General features: G+C 43.6%; 1 protein-coding gene across 7 annotated transcripts in view; it reads left to right on the top strand.

The window, feature by feature from the left end:
• Positions 1-16,432, top strand: part of LOC112217852 — a 71,501-nt gene that overhangs the window by 3,168 nt on the left and 51,901 nt on the right. For 4 of the 7 annotated variants that reach the window (XM_042300919.1, XM_042300918.1, XM_042300913.1 and 1 more), the window contains 2 exons: positions 245-373; positions 699-1,135. The exons of the other annotated variants lie outside the window; for them this stretch is intronic. In XM_042300919.1, coding sequence (XP_042156853.1) covers positions 245-373; positions 699-739 — 170 coding nt within the window. In that variant the 3' untranslated portion in view covers positions 740-1,135. Of the gene's footprint in view, positions 1-244; positions 374-698; positions 1,136-16,432 lie in introns of those variants that run through there. 7 annotated transcript variants of the gene reach the window in all.

Below are 16,432 nucleotides of genomic sequence, written 5' to 3'. Positions count from 1 at the left end.
AGGTGTTATATAACCTTTCAATTATTTAGTGGATGGTGTGAACAATCATAATCCATTACACACAAATTAAAACACTCAGCTAGATTGTTGGTGTTCAGACAGAGGAGAAGTTGTAGCGGTGTTTGGCTGATGGATATTGGTCCTCAACATCCTCTATTGATCGTTGTGTGATACAAACGTTACTTTCATGTAAATCAATCTAAATGATTGACTGTGTTTAATCCCTGACTGTCTCATTGTTCAGGTACCAGTAATGCTGTTAAGTTGCCCATCAGTCGCATCATGCTCTTTGTGACACTGACCATCATGGCTGCCATCGTCACTATTCACACAAGGAGGATCCGCCCACCCAAGGCTCTGCCCCCACAAGCAGGTGAGATTCACAGACATTGGTCCAGTTCCATTTAGGTTCCTAACTCCTCCCACATCATCAGAGTTCACAGATCTGAAAGGACTGTATAGACCTAAACATTATGAATGGTTCCATCAATCCATAGAACACATGGAGCAAACAGCACATTACATTCACATATTCTGATCTTCAGATGTGTGAACTGAAATGGAATCAGGTCATAAATAGTCCTTTGACATAGTCATCTTGTCCATCTAATCCCCTATTAACTAGTTCATCTTTATGGTCTGCTATAGAATGAATGGTGAGACATGTTGTCTGATGTGTTGTTTTGTTCTCTGTATAGACGAAGCCTCTGGTATTGAGATTCATGTCCTGGAGGAATGACCCCTTGTTCCTCACTCTTCTCCCTGTGCTGGACTAAGACTTTCAAACTGTCTGTAGCTTTATTGATTCAGTAACAGAGGACATTATACATGTTTTTAAAGCTGATGTTCATCTATTTTAGTGCATAGTGTGGAAGATGTATTAATTTGTAGTTGTGTTCTCTTATTTTAGTATCTTTTTAAAAACCTTTATGTAGTAGGGATTCAAATATCAGCAAACCTTCGTTGATGTTTTACATTTTTGCTGTCCATTGTGAATGACGTCAGCATGGAGAAATTCCTTGGTTTTGTTTCATTAATAAGTTGTGTCCTAAGCAGACTTAAAATGAGCACAATTCTTCTTCTAAAATGTGTATTAATTACTAAAACTGTTTTTAAATAAACTAATAAAAATACAGTACTTCCAACTTGTCACTTACAGGTGTTTTCAGGCTACGCTTCCACAATGTAAGGTAAAGCATGAATGCATTGTCCCTATTTAATTTACAACCTTCTTCTAGTCAGCAGCAAAGATAGATTTGTCTGTCCTTTTTCTGAAAGCCTATTCAGAATTTCTATGACAAAATAAAGAATTTGAAGCAGTAGAAGGCCTAGCTTACCATAGCCACCAGTTCTTCCCGTTGACATTCCAAATTACTTTAGCCTACAGCCTTCCTTCTAAATAATGTTACAGACTACTCCATTTATCACCTTTACCTGCAGCAGAGTTTCTTGCCAGGCGTAGTGGTGCTGCCTGTAATCCAAGCATCTGGTGTCTGTAGCACGCTATGCTAAACAGGTGTCCACACCAAGTAAAACAGGTGTCCTCACCAAGTTAAACAGGTGTCCTCACCAAGTTAAACAGGTGTCCTCACCAAGTTAAACAGGTGTCCTCACCAAGTTAAACAGGTGTCCTCACCAAGTTAAACAGGTGTCCTCACCAAGTAAAACAGGTGTCCACACCAACTTAAACAGGTGTCCACACCAAGTGAAACAGGTGTCCACACCAAGTGAAACAGGTGTCCACACCAAGTGAAACAGGTGTCCACACCAAGTGAAACAGGTGTCCACACCAAGTGAAACAGGTGTCCACACCAAGTTAAACAGGTGTCCACACCAAGTTAAACAGGTGTCCACATCAAGTTAAACAGGTGTCCTCACCAAGTTAAACAGGTGTCCTCACCAAGTTAAACAGGTGTCCTCACCAAGTTAAACAGGTGTCCTCACCAAGTTAAACATGTGTCCACACCACTCCTACAGTCACAGTGAGGATCTGGTTAAGTGGAGATCCTGAAAGGACCAGGAAGAGGATGGAGGTCTGGTTAGTGGAGGAGAACCAGCCAGGACCAGAGAGAGGATGGGGTCTAGTTTAGTGGTGACCTGACCGGACCAAAGAGAGGATGGTTTAGTGGGGGACCTGACAGGACCAGAGAGCAGATGGAGGAACTGGTTTAGTGGGGGACCTGACAGGACCAGAGAGAGGGTGGAGGATCTGGTTTAGTGGGGGACCTGACAGGACCAGAGAGGGGATGGAGGATCTGGTTTCTGGAGCTGACCCCGGTCGCCAGTTGAACAGTTTTTCCTGCGGGATATTGGTGCGTCTGGCTTCCGACTTAACTGGCGGGTGTTAACCTTTTGTAACCAGGGTGCAGTGTTTTCATTTTTGGATAAACGTGATATTTTGTCACGACAAGATGCTCGACTATGCATATAATTTACAGCTTTGGATAGAAAACACTCTGACGTTTCCAAAACTGCAAAGATATTGTCTGTGAGTGCAACAGAACTGATGTTACAGGCGAAACCCAGATAAAAATCCAAACAGGAAGTGCCCCATATTTTGAAAGCCCTGCATGCCAATGACTTCTTATATGGCTGTGAATGGGTTACGAATGAGCTTACGCTTTCTACGTATTCCCCAAGGTGTCTACAGCATTGTGACGTCTTTTTATCCATTTTGTTGAGGAATAGCCGAAAGGGACCACATTGAGCAAGTGGTCACATGATGGCTCCCGCAGAAAATCTTGCGTAAAGTACAGAAGTAGCCATTGTTCCAATCGCTTCTTATGAGAAACCAATTGTCCCGGTGGATACTTTATCGAATAGATATGTGAAAAACACCTTGAGGATTGATTCTAAACAACGTTTGCCATGTTTCTGTCGATATTATGGAGCTAATTTGGAAAAAAGTTTGGCGTTGTAGTGACCGCATTTTCCGGTCAATTTCTCAGCCAAACGTGAAGAACAAACGGAGCTATTTCGCCTACAAAAATAATATTTTGGAAAAAAGGAACATTTGCTATCTAACCGGGAGTCTCCTGAGTGAAAACATCCTTTGTTCTTCAAAGGTAAATTATTTAATTTGATTGCTTTTCTTATTTTCGTGAAAATGTTGCCTGCTGCTAGCAGAGCCTAGCATAGCATTATGCCATGATAAACTTACACAAATGCTTGTCTAGCGTTGGCTGTAAAGCATATTTTGAAAATCTGAGATGACAGTGTGATTAACAAAAGGCTAAGCTGTGTCTCAATATATTTCATTTATGATTTTCATGAATAGGAACATTTTCTAGGGATATTTATGTCCGCTGCGTTATGCTAATTCATTTGAGGCGATGATTACGCTCCCGCATGCGGGATGGGTAGTATCAAGAAGTTTTAAGGAGCGTGGTTAGGCCGGTCATGTATCGGAGGATGCATGACTCCACCTTCTCCTCTCCCGAGCCCGTTGGGGAGTTGCAGCGATGAGACAAGATCTAATTGGGGAGAAAAAGGCTGGGTAAAATACAAAAAAAGGCTAAAATAAATCTAACATAAATCATGTAACAGATATAGGACATGGCAGAAAGAGTGTGGCCTTTTCTGTAACTTACAGACTGGAGACTAAATGTATGACAATATAATGAGATGGACACTTTTTATATCATGCAGGTTTCTCTGATCAAAAAGCCTAAACTAAATGTCACACAATCAAGTAAAAAATGAGCTGACTTATTAATAGATAACATATCCTAACAACAGGACAGGTCAAAGTAAAATGGACAATATGGAATTCACAATCAGGTTACTCACATCTGCTGAACAGAAGTTTCACCTCATGGGCTAAAATGTCATGATCAGTTGTTTCAAGTTTGTATCCGTCAATGTTTGACGAGCTGATTATAGTAAAAATATATATATTTCTGCCTTTCCCGCTGTGTAAACACATTTCAACTAGGCTCAGGATAACTCCTGATAAAGTTGGGTAGCTGATATTCAGGGCTTAAATAGCGAAATGAATTATATTCTTGGAGAATATTCTGAAAATACAACTGGTTTGATGTGGAAACAGAGATGCCAGAGGCTGCAGGAAGAGGAGGGGGGGTCATACAGAGGTCATACCAAGAGGGTGGATAGAGGTGACACCACAGAACTATAATGAATCATGCTATTGCTATGAGTTACACTGTGTCCAACAAATAGGGACAGGGACAAATTGAGGATCCTACTTCCCTTTAACTAGCTACATGGCACCACCTAGTGGCGAAACTCATTGGTACGTCGGTCAGAGTATAATGTGATTGGTTTGGTTCCTTACGATCTTGAAGACTCAACACTGGAGGCTACAGCTCTCAAATACACACCTGTACTACAGTGGAAGAGATACTATTACCCCATTAATACATAATGAATCATTACCTGATTGTAGAAGACACAGCCGGCGCTCCAGACGTCCGTCTTGTGAGAGTAGTGTCCGTCCGTTACGAGGCACTCTGGGGTTCTGTACCAACGTGTAGAGATTTAATCTGTGTAGGGCGGGAGTAAACACTCTAATACGAGCCAAAGTCCCACAGCTTCAGAGTGTCCTTCTGTTTAGGGGAGAAGACACAGAATACTACTACTGTGTGTGTGTTTTATACTGTCCTACCACCAAGTACTGTATGAAGCTTGCTGATGAAGGCTGGAATGTGTGGCTTTTAAATGATAAAGAATCATTTTACTGAGCATCCAATTTCATAAAACAGTGACTGAATACAAAGTATAGTAACAATGTAACTGTGAGTGTTTGTCATGGCATTCTTAGTGCCATCATGGTAGGTTCAGTAGAGTTCTCCTCCAATCTCAATACATCTCTGTCTATGGGAATTTGTCTCACCTTAATGGAGGTGAAGTCAATGGACGTCACTTTTCCTCCTTCAGTCAGCTGACGTGTCCACTTCCTGTTGTTGTCCTCCCTCTGGATTGTCACAGAGTGAAGTCACAGGGAGAACGTTGTGTGACCTGGTATCTGGAGTCTCCCTGCAGATCAGTACTTGTCTCATCCACCAGCTCAGTGTAACACCACTAATGATGTGTGAGTTACACTTGACATCAAAAGTGAATAGACACCACCTGACTGTCACTGTTCCATCAGGCTTTAGATCTGTCACTGTTGTGGATAGGGAGACTGTGAAAGACAAGGAGATATTTCAATTTTACTGTTACAAATACATAATATTGTGCTCCTAACCAACTGTGCTATTTTGTTGTTTTTTCACTTTGTTTGTACCTTCTTTTTTAAACGTATTTTGTTGCTAGTCCCGTCTCTTATGAGCGAAGACTTCTGGACATCAGAACAGCGATTACTCTACTCGAACAAGACAAAGATTTTTCTTTAACGAGTCTGACGCGAAGGATATACTGCTTTCTCGGGAACGGGCCCAAAACCTCTCATTTGCATGAAGAAAAGACAGAGAAAAAGGGGGCGGAGTTCGGGCCGCCTTCTGAGAATTCATAGGCGAGTGAGTAAACCCCCACTGCCATCCGTTCTATTGGCCAACTTGTTATCATTGGAAAACAAAATGGATGATCTACGATCAAGACTATCCTACCAGCGGGATATTAAAAACTGTAATACCTTATGTTTCACCGAGTCGTGGCTGAACGAAGACACGGACAATATACAGCTTGCAGGGTTTCCATGCATCGACAGGACAGAGAAGCTACGTCTGGTAAAATGAGTGGTGGGAGTGTGTGTCTATTTGTCAATAAAAGCTGGTGTGCGATGCCTAATTTTAAAGAAGTCTTCAGGTATTGCTCACCTGAGGAAATAACCTCATGATAATCTGTAGACCACACTATCTACCAAGATTATTCATAGCATCTATTTACCACCATAAACCGATTCTGGTACTAAGACCACACTCTACTAGCTGTACATGGCCACAAACAAACAAGAAACTGCTCTTCCAGAAGAGGCGCTTCTAGTGGCCAGGGACTATAACTTAGGGATAGGTGTCCCTCTAGCGGGACCAAAGTCGACAAGATCCTGTGAAATTGGAGGGCGCGCAATTCAAATATAAAATCGTAATATTAATATTAAACATTCCTTCAAAAGCTTAAAATCTTGTTAATCGAACTGCGTTGTCTGATTTACAATAGGCTTTACAGCGAAAGCATACCATGCGATTATCTGAGGACAGCGCCCCACATCAACATATTTTTCAACCAGCACAGGCGTGACAAAATTACAAATAATGATCAAATAAATCACTTACTTTTTAAAATGTTCCTCTGTTTGCAATCCCAAGGGCCCCAGCTACACAGTGAATGGTCATTTAGTTAGATAAAATCCTTTTTTATATTCCAAAAAGTCTGTTTAGTTGGTGCCATTGATTTCAGTAATCCACTCGTTCAACATGCAGACAACGGAATCCAAAAATCTACTGGTTAACTTCGTCCAAACAAGTCAAATGACGTTTCTAATTAATCCTCAGGTACTCTAAAATGTAAATAAACTATAATTTTTCATAAGGAAAGTAGTATGTTCAATAGGAAAGGAAAATAACAAAGAGCACGCCCTGATTCACGTGCGCTGAAAACTACTTTTCTTATGGAGCTCAATTCAGAAAAACTCCAAGTTCTTGCTCGTTTTTCAAGAAACAAGCCTGAAACCTTGTATAAAGACTGTTGACATCTAGTGGAAACCATAGGTACTGCAATCTGGGAGACGGAAATACATATGAGCAATAGCTTTGCATTGAAAGAGCCTGGGAGCTCAAAAAGAAAATAATTGGTTGGATTTCTTTGGATTTTCACCTGCCATATCAATTCTGTTATACTCATAGACATTATTTTAACAGTTTTATAAACTTCAAAGTGTTTTATATCAAATGCTACCCATTATATGCATATCCTTCTGAGTAACAGGCAGTTTACTTTGGGAACGTCAGACATGCGGGAACTAGTCCCTATCCCTTAGAGGTTTTATGGCAGGCAAACTTAAATCTGTTTTAACTAATTTCTAACAGCGTGTCACACGTGCAACAGTCAAAAAATATTACTCGAAAATATTCATATTCATGAAATCACAAGTGAAATATAGCGAAACAAAGCTTAGCCTTTTGTTAATCACCCTGTCGTCTCAGATTTTGATATTATGCTTTACAGCGAAAGCAATACAAGTGTTTGTAAGTTTATCGATAGCCTAGCATAGCATTATGTACACTTAGCATCGGGAAGCTTGGTCACAAAAATCAGAAAAGCAATCAAATTAATCGTTTACCTTTGATGACCTTCGGATGTTTTCACTCACGAGACTCCCAGTTAGACAGCAAATGTTCCTTTTGTTCCATAAAGATATTTTTTATACCCAAATACCTCCATTAGTTTGATGCGTTATGCCTAGGAATCCACCGGAAATAGCGGTCACAACAACGCAGACAAAAATTCTAAATTATATCCATAATATCGACAGAAACATGGCAAACATTTTTTTATAATCAATCCTCAAGGTGTTTTTCAAATATCTATTCAATAATATATCAACCGGGACAGTTGGCTTTTCACTAGGACCGGGGGGAAAAATGGCTACCTCTCTGTGTTGCGTAAAAATCACACTGAGAGCCAACAACAGACCACTTACGCAATGTGGACATTTCCGCTCATTCTTCAAAATAAAGGCCTGAAACTACGTCTAAAAGCTGTAGATACCTTAGGGAAGCCACAGAAAAAGGAATCTGGTTGATGTCCCTTTCAAATGCCAATAGGGATGTATAGAAGGACAGGGGTTTCAAAACAAGAGTCACTTCCTGATTGGATTTTTCTCAGGATTTCGCCTGCAATATCAGTTCTGTTATACTCACAGACAATATTTTTACAGTTTTGGAAACTTTAGAGTGTTTACTATCCTAAGCTGTCAATTATATGCATATTCTAGCATCTGGTCCTGAGAAATAGGCAGTTTACTTTGGGTACGTTCTTTTTCCAAAAATAAAAATAGTGCCCCCTAGCTTCAACCTTTCAAAGGTCAACATTCACAAAGCCAGGGGGCCAGACGGATTACCAGAATGTGTACTCAAAGAATGCACTGACCAACTGGCAAGTGTCTTAAATTACATTTTCAACCTCTCCCTGACCAATTCTGTAGTACCTACATGTTTCAAGCAGACCACAATAGTTCCTGTGTCCAAGGAAGCAAAGGTAACCTGCCTAAATGATTAAAACCCCACAGCACTCACGTCAGTAGCCATGAAGTGCTTTGAAAGGCTGGTCATGGCTCACATCAACAGCATCATCCTGGCTACCCTAGACCCATTCCATTTAGCATACCGCCCCAACAGATCCACAGATGATGCAATCTCTATTGTACTCCACACTGCCCTTTCCCGCCTGGACAAAACAAACACCTATGTGAGAATGCTGTTCATTGACTACAGCTCAGCATTCAACACCAAAGTGCCCACAAAGCTCATCACTAAGCTAAGGACCCTGGGACTAAACACCTCCCTCTGCAACTGGATCCTGGACTTCCTGACTGGCCAGCCCCCAGGTGGTAAGGACATGCATCAACACGCCTGCTGTGCTAATCCTCAACACTGTGGCCTCGTTATTGTTATTTTACTGTGTTGCTTTTTTTTCTTTTTTAACTTTAGTTTATTTGTTAAATATTTTCTTAAGTATTCTTGAACTGCACTGTTGGTTAAGGGCTTGTAAGTAAGCATTTCACAGCTAGGTCTATGCCTGTGGTATTCGCCGCATGTGACAAATAACGTTGGATTTGATTTGAATAATTTTTTCAAAAGCGTGAAATTACTAGCTATGTTATTTTTAGGGTGAGGTGTGATGACCTCTTTTCTCTCTCTCTGCTCAGCCTCAGAAAAACAGAAGTGGTCTGAGCTGAAATAACCACTGAAGAAAGGATCAGTTGCAGACATAGACATACTTATTCAATATTATGTTTATGGAGCTACATGTTTAGTTTCAGTTACCTCTCTAACATTGAAATTCACTTTATTTCCAAGGTGGGTTATATCAGCCTTTAGAGGAAGTGTTTTGTTAAAAAGGAAGGAATCTTTAGTTTGTAAACACATAACATTTCTCAAATCTATAATGTTTATACATTTTCACTGCTAACACAGTTATGTGCTGCTTCAATAAGTTGGTATGAGGGATATACCCTGGTATTACAGGAACGTGACTGAATGTCCAGTTCAGTCATTAACGGGTTTAGAACATATTGATACATATGCATAAACATAAAATGTGATGTCATACACAAACAGGTAGAATCTGCCTTAATATATGGACAGTGGGTCATCAAAAGTTGTACAAAACAGATAGGAACAACACCAAATCACTGGTACTACCCAGTGGGAGCATGGTGCAGCTGTCCATATAAGGGCACAAGGCGAGACCCAGATGCAGACACAGGAAGCAGATGGTTAGAGTCCAAGATGTTTATTAACAATCCAAAAGGGATAGGAAAGAGAATGGTTGTGGACAGGCAAAAGGTCAAAACCAGTTCAGAGTTCCAGAGGTACAGAATGGCAGGCAGGCTCGAGGTCAGGGCAGGCAGGATGGTCAGGCAGGCTCGAGGTCAGGGCAGGCAGAATGGTCAGGCAGGCTCGAGGTCAGGGCAGGCAGAATGGTCAGGCAGGCTCAAGGTCAGGGCAGGCAGAATGGTCAAGCAGGCTCGAGATCAGGGCAGGCAGAATGGTCAAGCAGGCTCGAGGTCAGGGCAGGCAGAATGGTCAGGCAGGCTCGAGGTCAGGGCAGGCAGAATGGTCAGGCAGGCTCGAGGTCAGGGCAGGCAGAATGGTCAGGCAGGCGGGAATGAAGTCCAGAAAATCAGGCAAAGGTCAAAACTGGGAGGACTAGTAAAAGAGAATAGAAAAGCAGGAGCACGGGGAAACCACGCTGGTTGACTTGATCATACAAGATGAACTGGCACAGAGCGACAGGAGAGATAAATACACCAGGGAAAATAAAAGACACCTGGAGTTGGTGGAGAAAATCACAAGGACAGATCAGGATGTGACAGTCCAAGGCCTTGTTGATGGGACTCCTCTCTGGGCTGGAGGGACAAGAAGACAGAGTAGGGTAGAATATAACTGCTGACTATACAGAGACGGAAATATGCTTTTACGTCACCTCACCTAAAATGTAACTCCACATTGTAATAACAGTGAACATGACAGACAATGATAGGCATAAGAACATGATTCAAACATAACATATCTGCACTTTGTCTATATTGAACTTCTGTCTGTCTCTGTACATTAACTCAAATCCAATAAAAAGCAGCTTCAGTAAAGGGAGGTCAGGGAGGAACGAGTTCTGGGATGGAGCCTGTTTCGGACCACTGACCTGCCTCTGTCACGGTGAGTGGCAGGTCCTGGATACAATGGCAGGGAGGCGTTCACGGTGCATCCTAGCAGTGCAGAAGGACGGTGTGGGGTAGGGACAGGCCATGCTACTGGGGGGACAGCTACACTCAGTCTGAGTATTGTTCTACAGTGCTAGATTATCATCTATGAGTACGACGCAGGGGTGTGTGTGTGTGTGTGTGTGTGTGACTGCCATGCCTAAGGTGGTCCATAGCGCTAGTTCTCTCTCCCTCTCTCTCTCTCCTCTTTCTCTTCCCGCCTCTCCCCTCCCACTCCTTTCTCTTCTCTTTCCCCTCTCCTCTCCTCACTCTCCTCTTTCCCCTCTCCCCTCTCTCTCCCCTCTCTTCCCTCTCTCTCTCCGCTCTATCCCCTCTCGAAGTTTATCTTTAAAATTGAATTTTAATTATGGGATTTCTGTTGTTTTCAATTTGGCGCCCTGCAATTTCATTGGCTGTTGTCAAGGTGAGACACTAGCGTCCCACTTGTACCAGACAGGTTAATGACTGTATTAAAAGGTGCATATCTCTGCTGGTCTGTCAGTTGAATTACCTTTCTAGTGGCTCTTTTACTGTCTTACAGACATAGTACTTTCCATCCTTTAGACATTTGGTCCTTAAGACAACTGCAAATGTCCCCTCCCCAATTGTCTTGATGATTCTGTATTCTATAAGGGAATGCAGAAGACAATAAAAAAATGCATGAGAATGAAGGATGCGAATTTTGTGGACCAATAAATAACTATTCGAAAAGAAAAAAAAATTTAAACTCCATGTGTAATTACGGTTTGATATTTCATTAATAATATGATGGAATATACAGTAAACCACTAAATCTTACTATCTATCCATCCATCAGACTGCTCATGAACTCTGAATGACATTTCATTATCATATGGTCCTATATAGTTAATCACATCTGAAGCAGTGGGAATAATCTGTACCAGTCAAAAGTTTGGACACACCTACTCAGTCAAGGGTTTTTCTTTATTTTTACTATTTTCTACATTGTAGAATAATAGTGAAGACATTCAAACTATGAAATAACACATGGAATCATGTAGTAACCAAAAAGGTTACATTTAATACATTTGCAAACATTTCTAAAAACCTGTTTTCACTTGGTCATTATGGGGTATTGTGTCTAGGTTGCTGAGTATTTTTTTAATTTTTTTATCCATTTTAGAAAAAGGCTGTAATGTAAAAACAAATGTGGAAAAAGTCTAGGGGTCTGAATACTTTCTGAAAGCACTGTATGACATTTGAGGTTTCGTTATGACATCGTTGCCATGGAAACACATGGCTATGATCCAGTGTTTAATCATGAACACAACTGTATTTTACTTTACGAGATTATTTTGCTCTCAACGGGTCCTGTTGCACAATGTTATTCACTCATTTCCTCCTTAGGAGTCAATATCATTCTCCATCCTCAGAAGAATATAATCTGTATTTTCTCTTTGCAAATCTGGTTAACTTATCCGATTGTTCATGGTCTGTTAAACATGTTGTACCAAAAACCCATACCATTATTATAGAAATATTATGTTTAGATTTTTTCCAAGGCTGCACTGCAGCCTCTATTCACAGGCGCTATCCCACTACTGGAGGTACCAGGGCTTTGGCCTGCTTCGTTTCTGACCTGGGCCAGCGCACCTCTCCTTAGTCGACCTAGTGGTCCCGGGCTCCCCCAGTAGAATCATATCGATACCAAACTAAGTGAGTACACCTGTTTACTGTAACGCACAAGAGCCCAGAGCTCCTCAGCTCACTCAATCCACCAACCTCAACCTCGCAGGGACTTGGTTACTGTCACAAGCCACCGTACCCGGAGAGAAACTCACCTGCAGCTAAAACTGATAAAGGGAGTGTGTGACGTCATTTCGAAAGAAGCTATTAGCTACAGTCCTTTTATTTTCATTGTGGGAAGAACAGTGGTGTAAGAAATTAAATTAGGTCAGTGCACTCATGCTTCACCATACATTGTGGAAGTGTACAGAAGAAACACATCTGTAATGGGCAATGAGTTAATATAGTATTTGTATTTGTTTATGGAAAAATTGTTACAGAAATATATTAAAATGTTTAGAAAAAGCATTGTGCTCCTTATAAGTCTCATTGGTTTAAACAAAACCAATGAACTTCATTCACAGAAGACAGAAAAAGAAACGACGTGTCATAGACATCAACCTTTGTTGAATTGATATCTTCATCACTACTTCATGCAAGTGTAATGAGTCTTGTGTGTAGCTGGTGAGAGAGTCAGTCGCAGGACAGCAGATACGAGGAAGAAAACGTACTTTACTCAAAAGACAAATATACAAAGTAACACCTTGAGCACACACAGATGGACCGAAAGATACAATAAACAATCACTCACAAAAACCATGTGGGTAACAGTGGGTTAAATAATGAACAAGTGATTGTGGGATTCACAACAGGTGTGTGAAACAAAGACAAAACAAATGGAAAATGAAAAGTAGATCATCAGTAGCTAGAAAGCCGGTGACGTCGACCACCGAACGCCACCTGGACAAGGAGAGGGACTGACAGTAACCCCCGCCCCTGATGTGCGACTCCAGCAGCGTGCCGACACCGACATTGGGGACGACCCGGAGGGCGAGGCGCAGGTTGATCCGGATGGGGACGGTGGGAATCCCGCAGCAACGAAGGGTCCAGAATGTCCTCCACCGGCACCCAGCATCTCTCCTCTGGACCGTACCCCTCCCACTCCACGAGGTACTGAAGGCCCCTCGCCCAATGCCTCGAGTCCAGGATAGCTCGAACAGCATACACCGGGGCCCCCTCAATGTCCAGAGGGGGTGGAGGAACCTCCCGCACATCAGCTTCCTGGAGTGGACCAGCCACCACCGGCCCGGGGAGAGACAAATGGGGTGGAACGAGGGGTTAATACGATAATCTGGGGGAGGCTGTAATCTGTAACATACCTCGTTCAGTCTCCTCAGGACTTCAAATGGCCCCACAAACCGCGGACCCAGCTTCCGGCAGGCGGAGGGCCAGATTTCGGGTCAAGAGCCAGACCCGGTCCCCCGGTGCGAACGCCGGGGCCTTGCTGCGGTGGCGGTCAGCGCCCTCTTTTTGCAGCCTCACGGCCCGTTGTAAGGTGCACATGGACGGCGTCCCAGGTCTCCTCAGAGCGCTTGAACCATTCGTCCACCGCTGGAGCTTTGATCTGAATCTGATGCCACAGTGCCAGAACCGGCTGATACCCCAGTATGCACTGGAAAGGACAGAGGTTAGTGGAGGAGTGGCGGAGTGAGTTTTGGGCCATCTCTGCCCAGGGGAAGAACTCCGCCCACTCTCCTGGCCGGTCCTGGCAATATGACCGCAGAAACCTACCCACATCCTGGATGTCTCTCTCCACCTGCCCGTTACTCTCTGGGTGAAAACCTGAGTTGAGGCAGACCGAGACCCCCAGCCATTCCACGAACGCTCTCCAGACCCTGGACGTGAACTGGGTACCTCAATCAGAGACCCTGTAGTGCCGGAAGACATGAGTGAACAGGTCCTCCGCAGTCTGTAGGGCCGTCGGGAGACCGGGCAAAGGGAGGAGACGGCAGGACTTAGAAAACCGATCCACAACAACCAGGATCGTGGTGTTTCCCTGTGAGGGAGGAAGTGTGACCACAGCCGTTGTGGAACAGGTAGGGGTTGTAATTTCCCTCTGGGAAGGTGCCTGGGAGCCTTGCACTGGGCACACACCGAGCAGGAGGAAACATAAACCCTCACATCCTTGGCCAAGGTGGGCCACTAAGGCAACGCACCGTCCGCCCGATGCCACGATGACCAAAGTAGGGTGACGTATGGGCCCAAAAGATCAAATGGTAGCGGACAGTAGAAGGACCGTACAGGCGCCCAGCTGGACACTGGGGGGGAGTGGGCTCTGTGCGCAACGCCCGCTCGGTGTCCGCATCCAGCTCCCACACCACCAGTGCCACCAGGCAAGAGGCCGGAAGTATGGGACTGTGATCCATGGACCGCTCCTCTGTGTCAAACAGGGTGAGTGTGAAAGGGAAAAAACAAAACGGGTAAAGAACATAGCCCACCTTGCCTGGCGAGGGTTCAGTCTCCTCGCCGCCCGGATGTACTCCAGATTGCGGTGGTCAGTCCAGATGAGAAAAGGGTGTTCAGCCCCCCAAGCCAATGTCTCCACGCCTTCAGAGCCTTGACAACAGCCAACAGCTCTTGGTCCCCCACATCCTAGTTCGCTCCGCCGTGCTGAGCTTCTTCGAAAAGATGGCACAGGGGCGAAGCTTTGGTGGCGTGCCCGAGCGCTGAGAGAGCACGGCTCCTATCCCAGCCTCGGATGCGTCCACCTCAACCATGAACGCCAAAGAGGGATCCGGATGAGCCAGCATGGGATCTGAGGTAAACAGAGCCTTCAGGTGACCTAAAGCCCTGTCCGCCTCATCCGACCACTGCAGCCGCACCGGTCCTCTCTTCAGCAGTGAGGTAATGGGAGCTGCTACCTGACTAAACGCCCGGATAAACCGCCGGTAGTAGTTGGCAAACCCCAGAATCTACTGCACTTCCTTTACCGTGGTGGGAGTCGGCCAATTACGCACGGCTGAAATGCGGTCACTCTCCATCTCCACCCCTGACGTGGTAATGCGGTACCCTAAGAAGGAGACAGACTGTTGGAAGAACAGACATTTCTCGGCCTTGACGTACAGGTCATCCTCCAACAGTCGACCAAGCACCTTGCACACCAGGGACACATGCTCGGAGCATGTAGCGGAGTATATCAGAATGTCGTCAATATACACCACTACACGCTGCCCGTGCAGGTCCCGGAAAACCTTGTCAACAAAGGCCTGGAATACTGATGGAGCATTCATCAATCCGTACGGCATGACGAGGTACTGCCTTGAGGTGGTACTAAATGCCGTCTTCCACTCGTGAAGAAGCAGTCCCCGTGCATTGACTCGATCGCACTGGCAATGAGAGGCAGTGGGTAGGTATACCTCACAGTGATCTGATTTATCCCTCGATAGTCAATACATGGGCGCAGACTCCCATCCCTCTTCTTCACAAAAAAGGAGGCAGGAGAAGTGGAGGGCCGAATGAATCCCTGCACCAGGGATTCAGAGACATGTGATTCCATAGCCACCGTCTCCTCCTGTGACAGAGGATACACGTGACTCCTGGGAAGTGCTGGATCGGCAGTAGCTAGAAAGCTTTTCTTTTGCACCAGTATCTCTACCTGCACATGACCATCTGATCATTTATCACTCCAGTGTTAATCTGCAAAATTGTAATTATTCGCCTACCTCCTCATGCCTTTTGCACAGAATGTATCTAGACTCTTTTTTTCTTTTTTCTCCTGTGTTATTGACTTGTTTATTGTTTACTCCATGTGTAACTCTGTGTTGTGTAACTCTCTGTTCACACTGCTATGCTTTATCTTGGCCAGGTCGCAGTTGTAAATGAGAACTTGTTCTCAACTAGCCTACCTGGTTAAATAAAGGTGAAATAAAAAATAAAATTAACCTCTCTAGCGTCCCACCTCGACAACAGTCAGTGAAATTGCAGGGCACCTAATTCAAAACAACAGAAATCCCATAATTAACATTTCTCAACCATACAAGTATTATACACCATTTTAAAGAAACTTCTTGTAAATCCAGCCACAGTGTCCGATTTCAAATAGGCTTTACGGCGAAAGCACACCAAACGATTATGTTAGGTCAGCACCTAGTCACAGAAAACCATACAGTCATTTTCAGCCAAGGAGAGGTCTCATAAAAGTCAGGAATAGCGATTAAATTAATCACTAACCTTTGATGATCTTCATCAGATGGCACTCACAGGACTTCATGTTACACAATAAATGTGTGTTTTGTTCGATAAAGTTAATCTTTATGTCCAAATACCTCCGTTTTGTTGGTGCGTTTAGTTCAGAAATCCAAAGGCACAATAAGCACTCTCAAAAAGTCAAAAAACACAATAAAAGAGAGTAGAAACAAGTCAAACGATGTTTAAAATCAATCTTCAGGTTGTTTTTGTCATAAATAATCAATATTTCAACCGGACAAATAAAATAAAATGAAATCAAATGTATTTGTCACATAC

The sequence above is a fragment of the Oncorhynchus tshawytscha genome, linkage group LG18 (assembly GCF_018296145.1).
Source record: "Oncorhynchus tshawytscha isolate Ot180627B linkage group LG18, Otsh_v2.0, whole genome shotgun sequence".
Classification (NCBI taxonomy): domain Eukaryota; kingdom Metazoa; phylum Chordata; class Actinopteri; order Salmoniformes; family Salmonidae; genus Oncorhynchus; species Oncorhynchus tshawytscha.
Note: the sequence above shows the minus strand (reverse complement) of the source record. Positions and strands in the feature narration are given on the sequence as shown.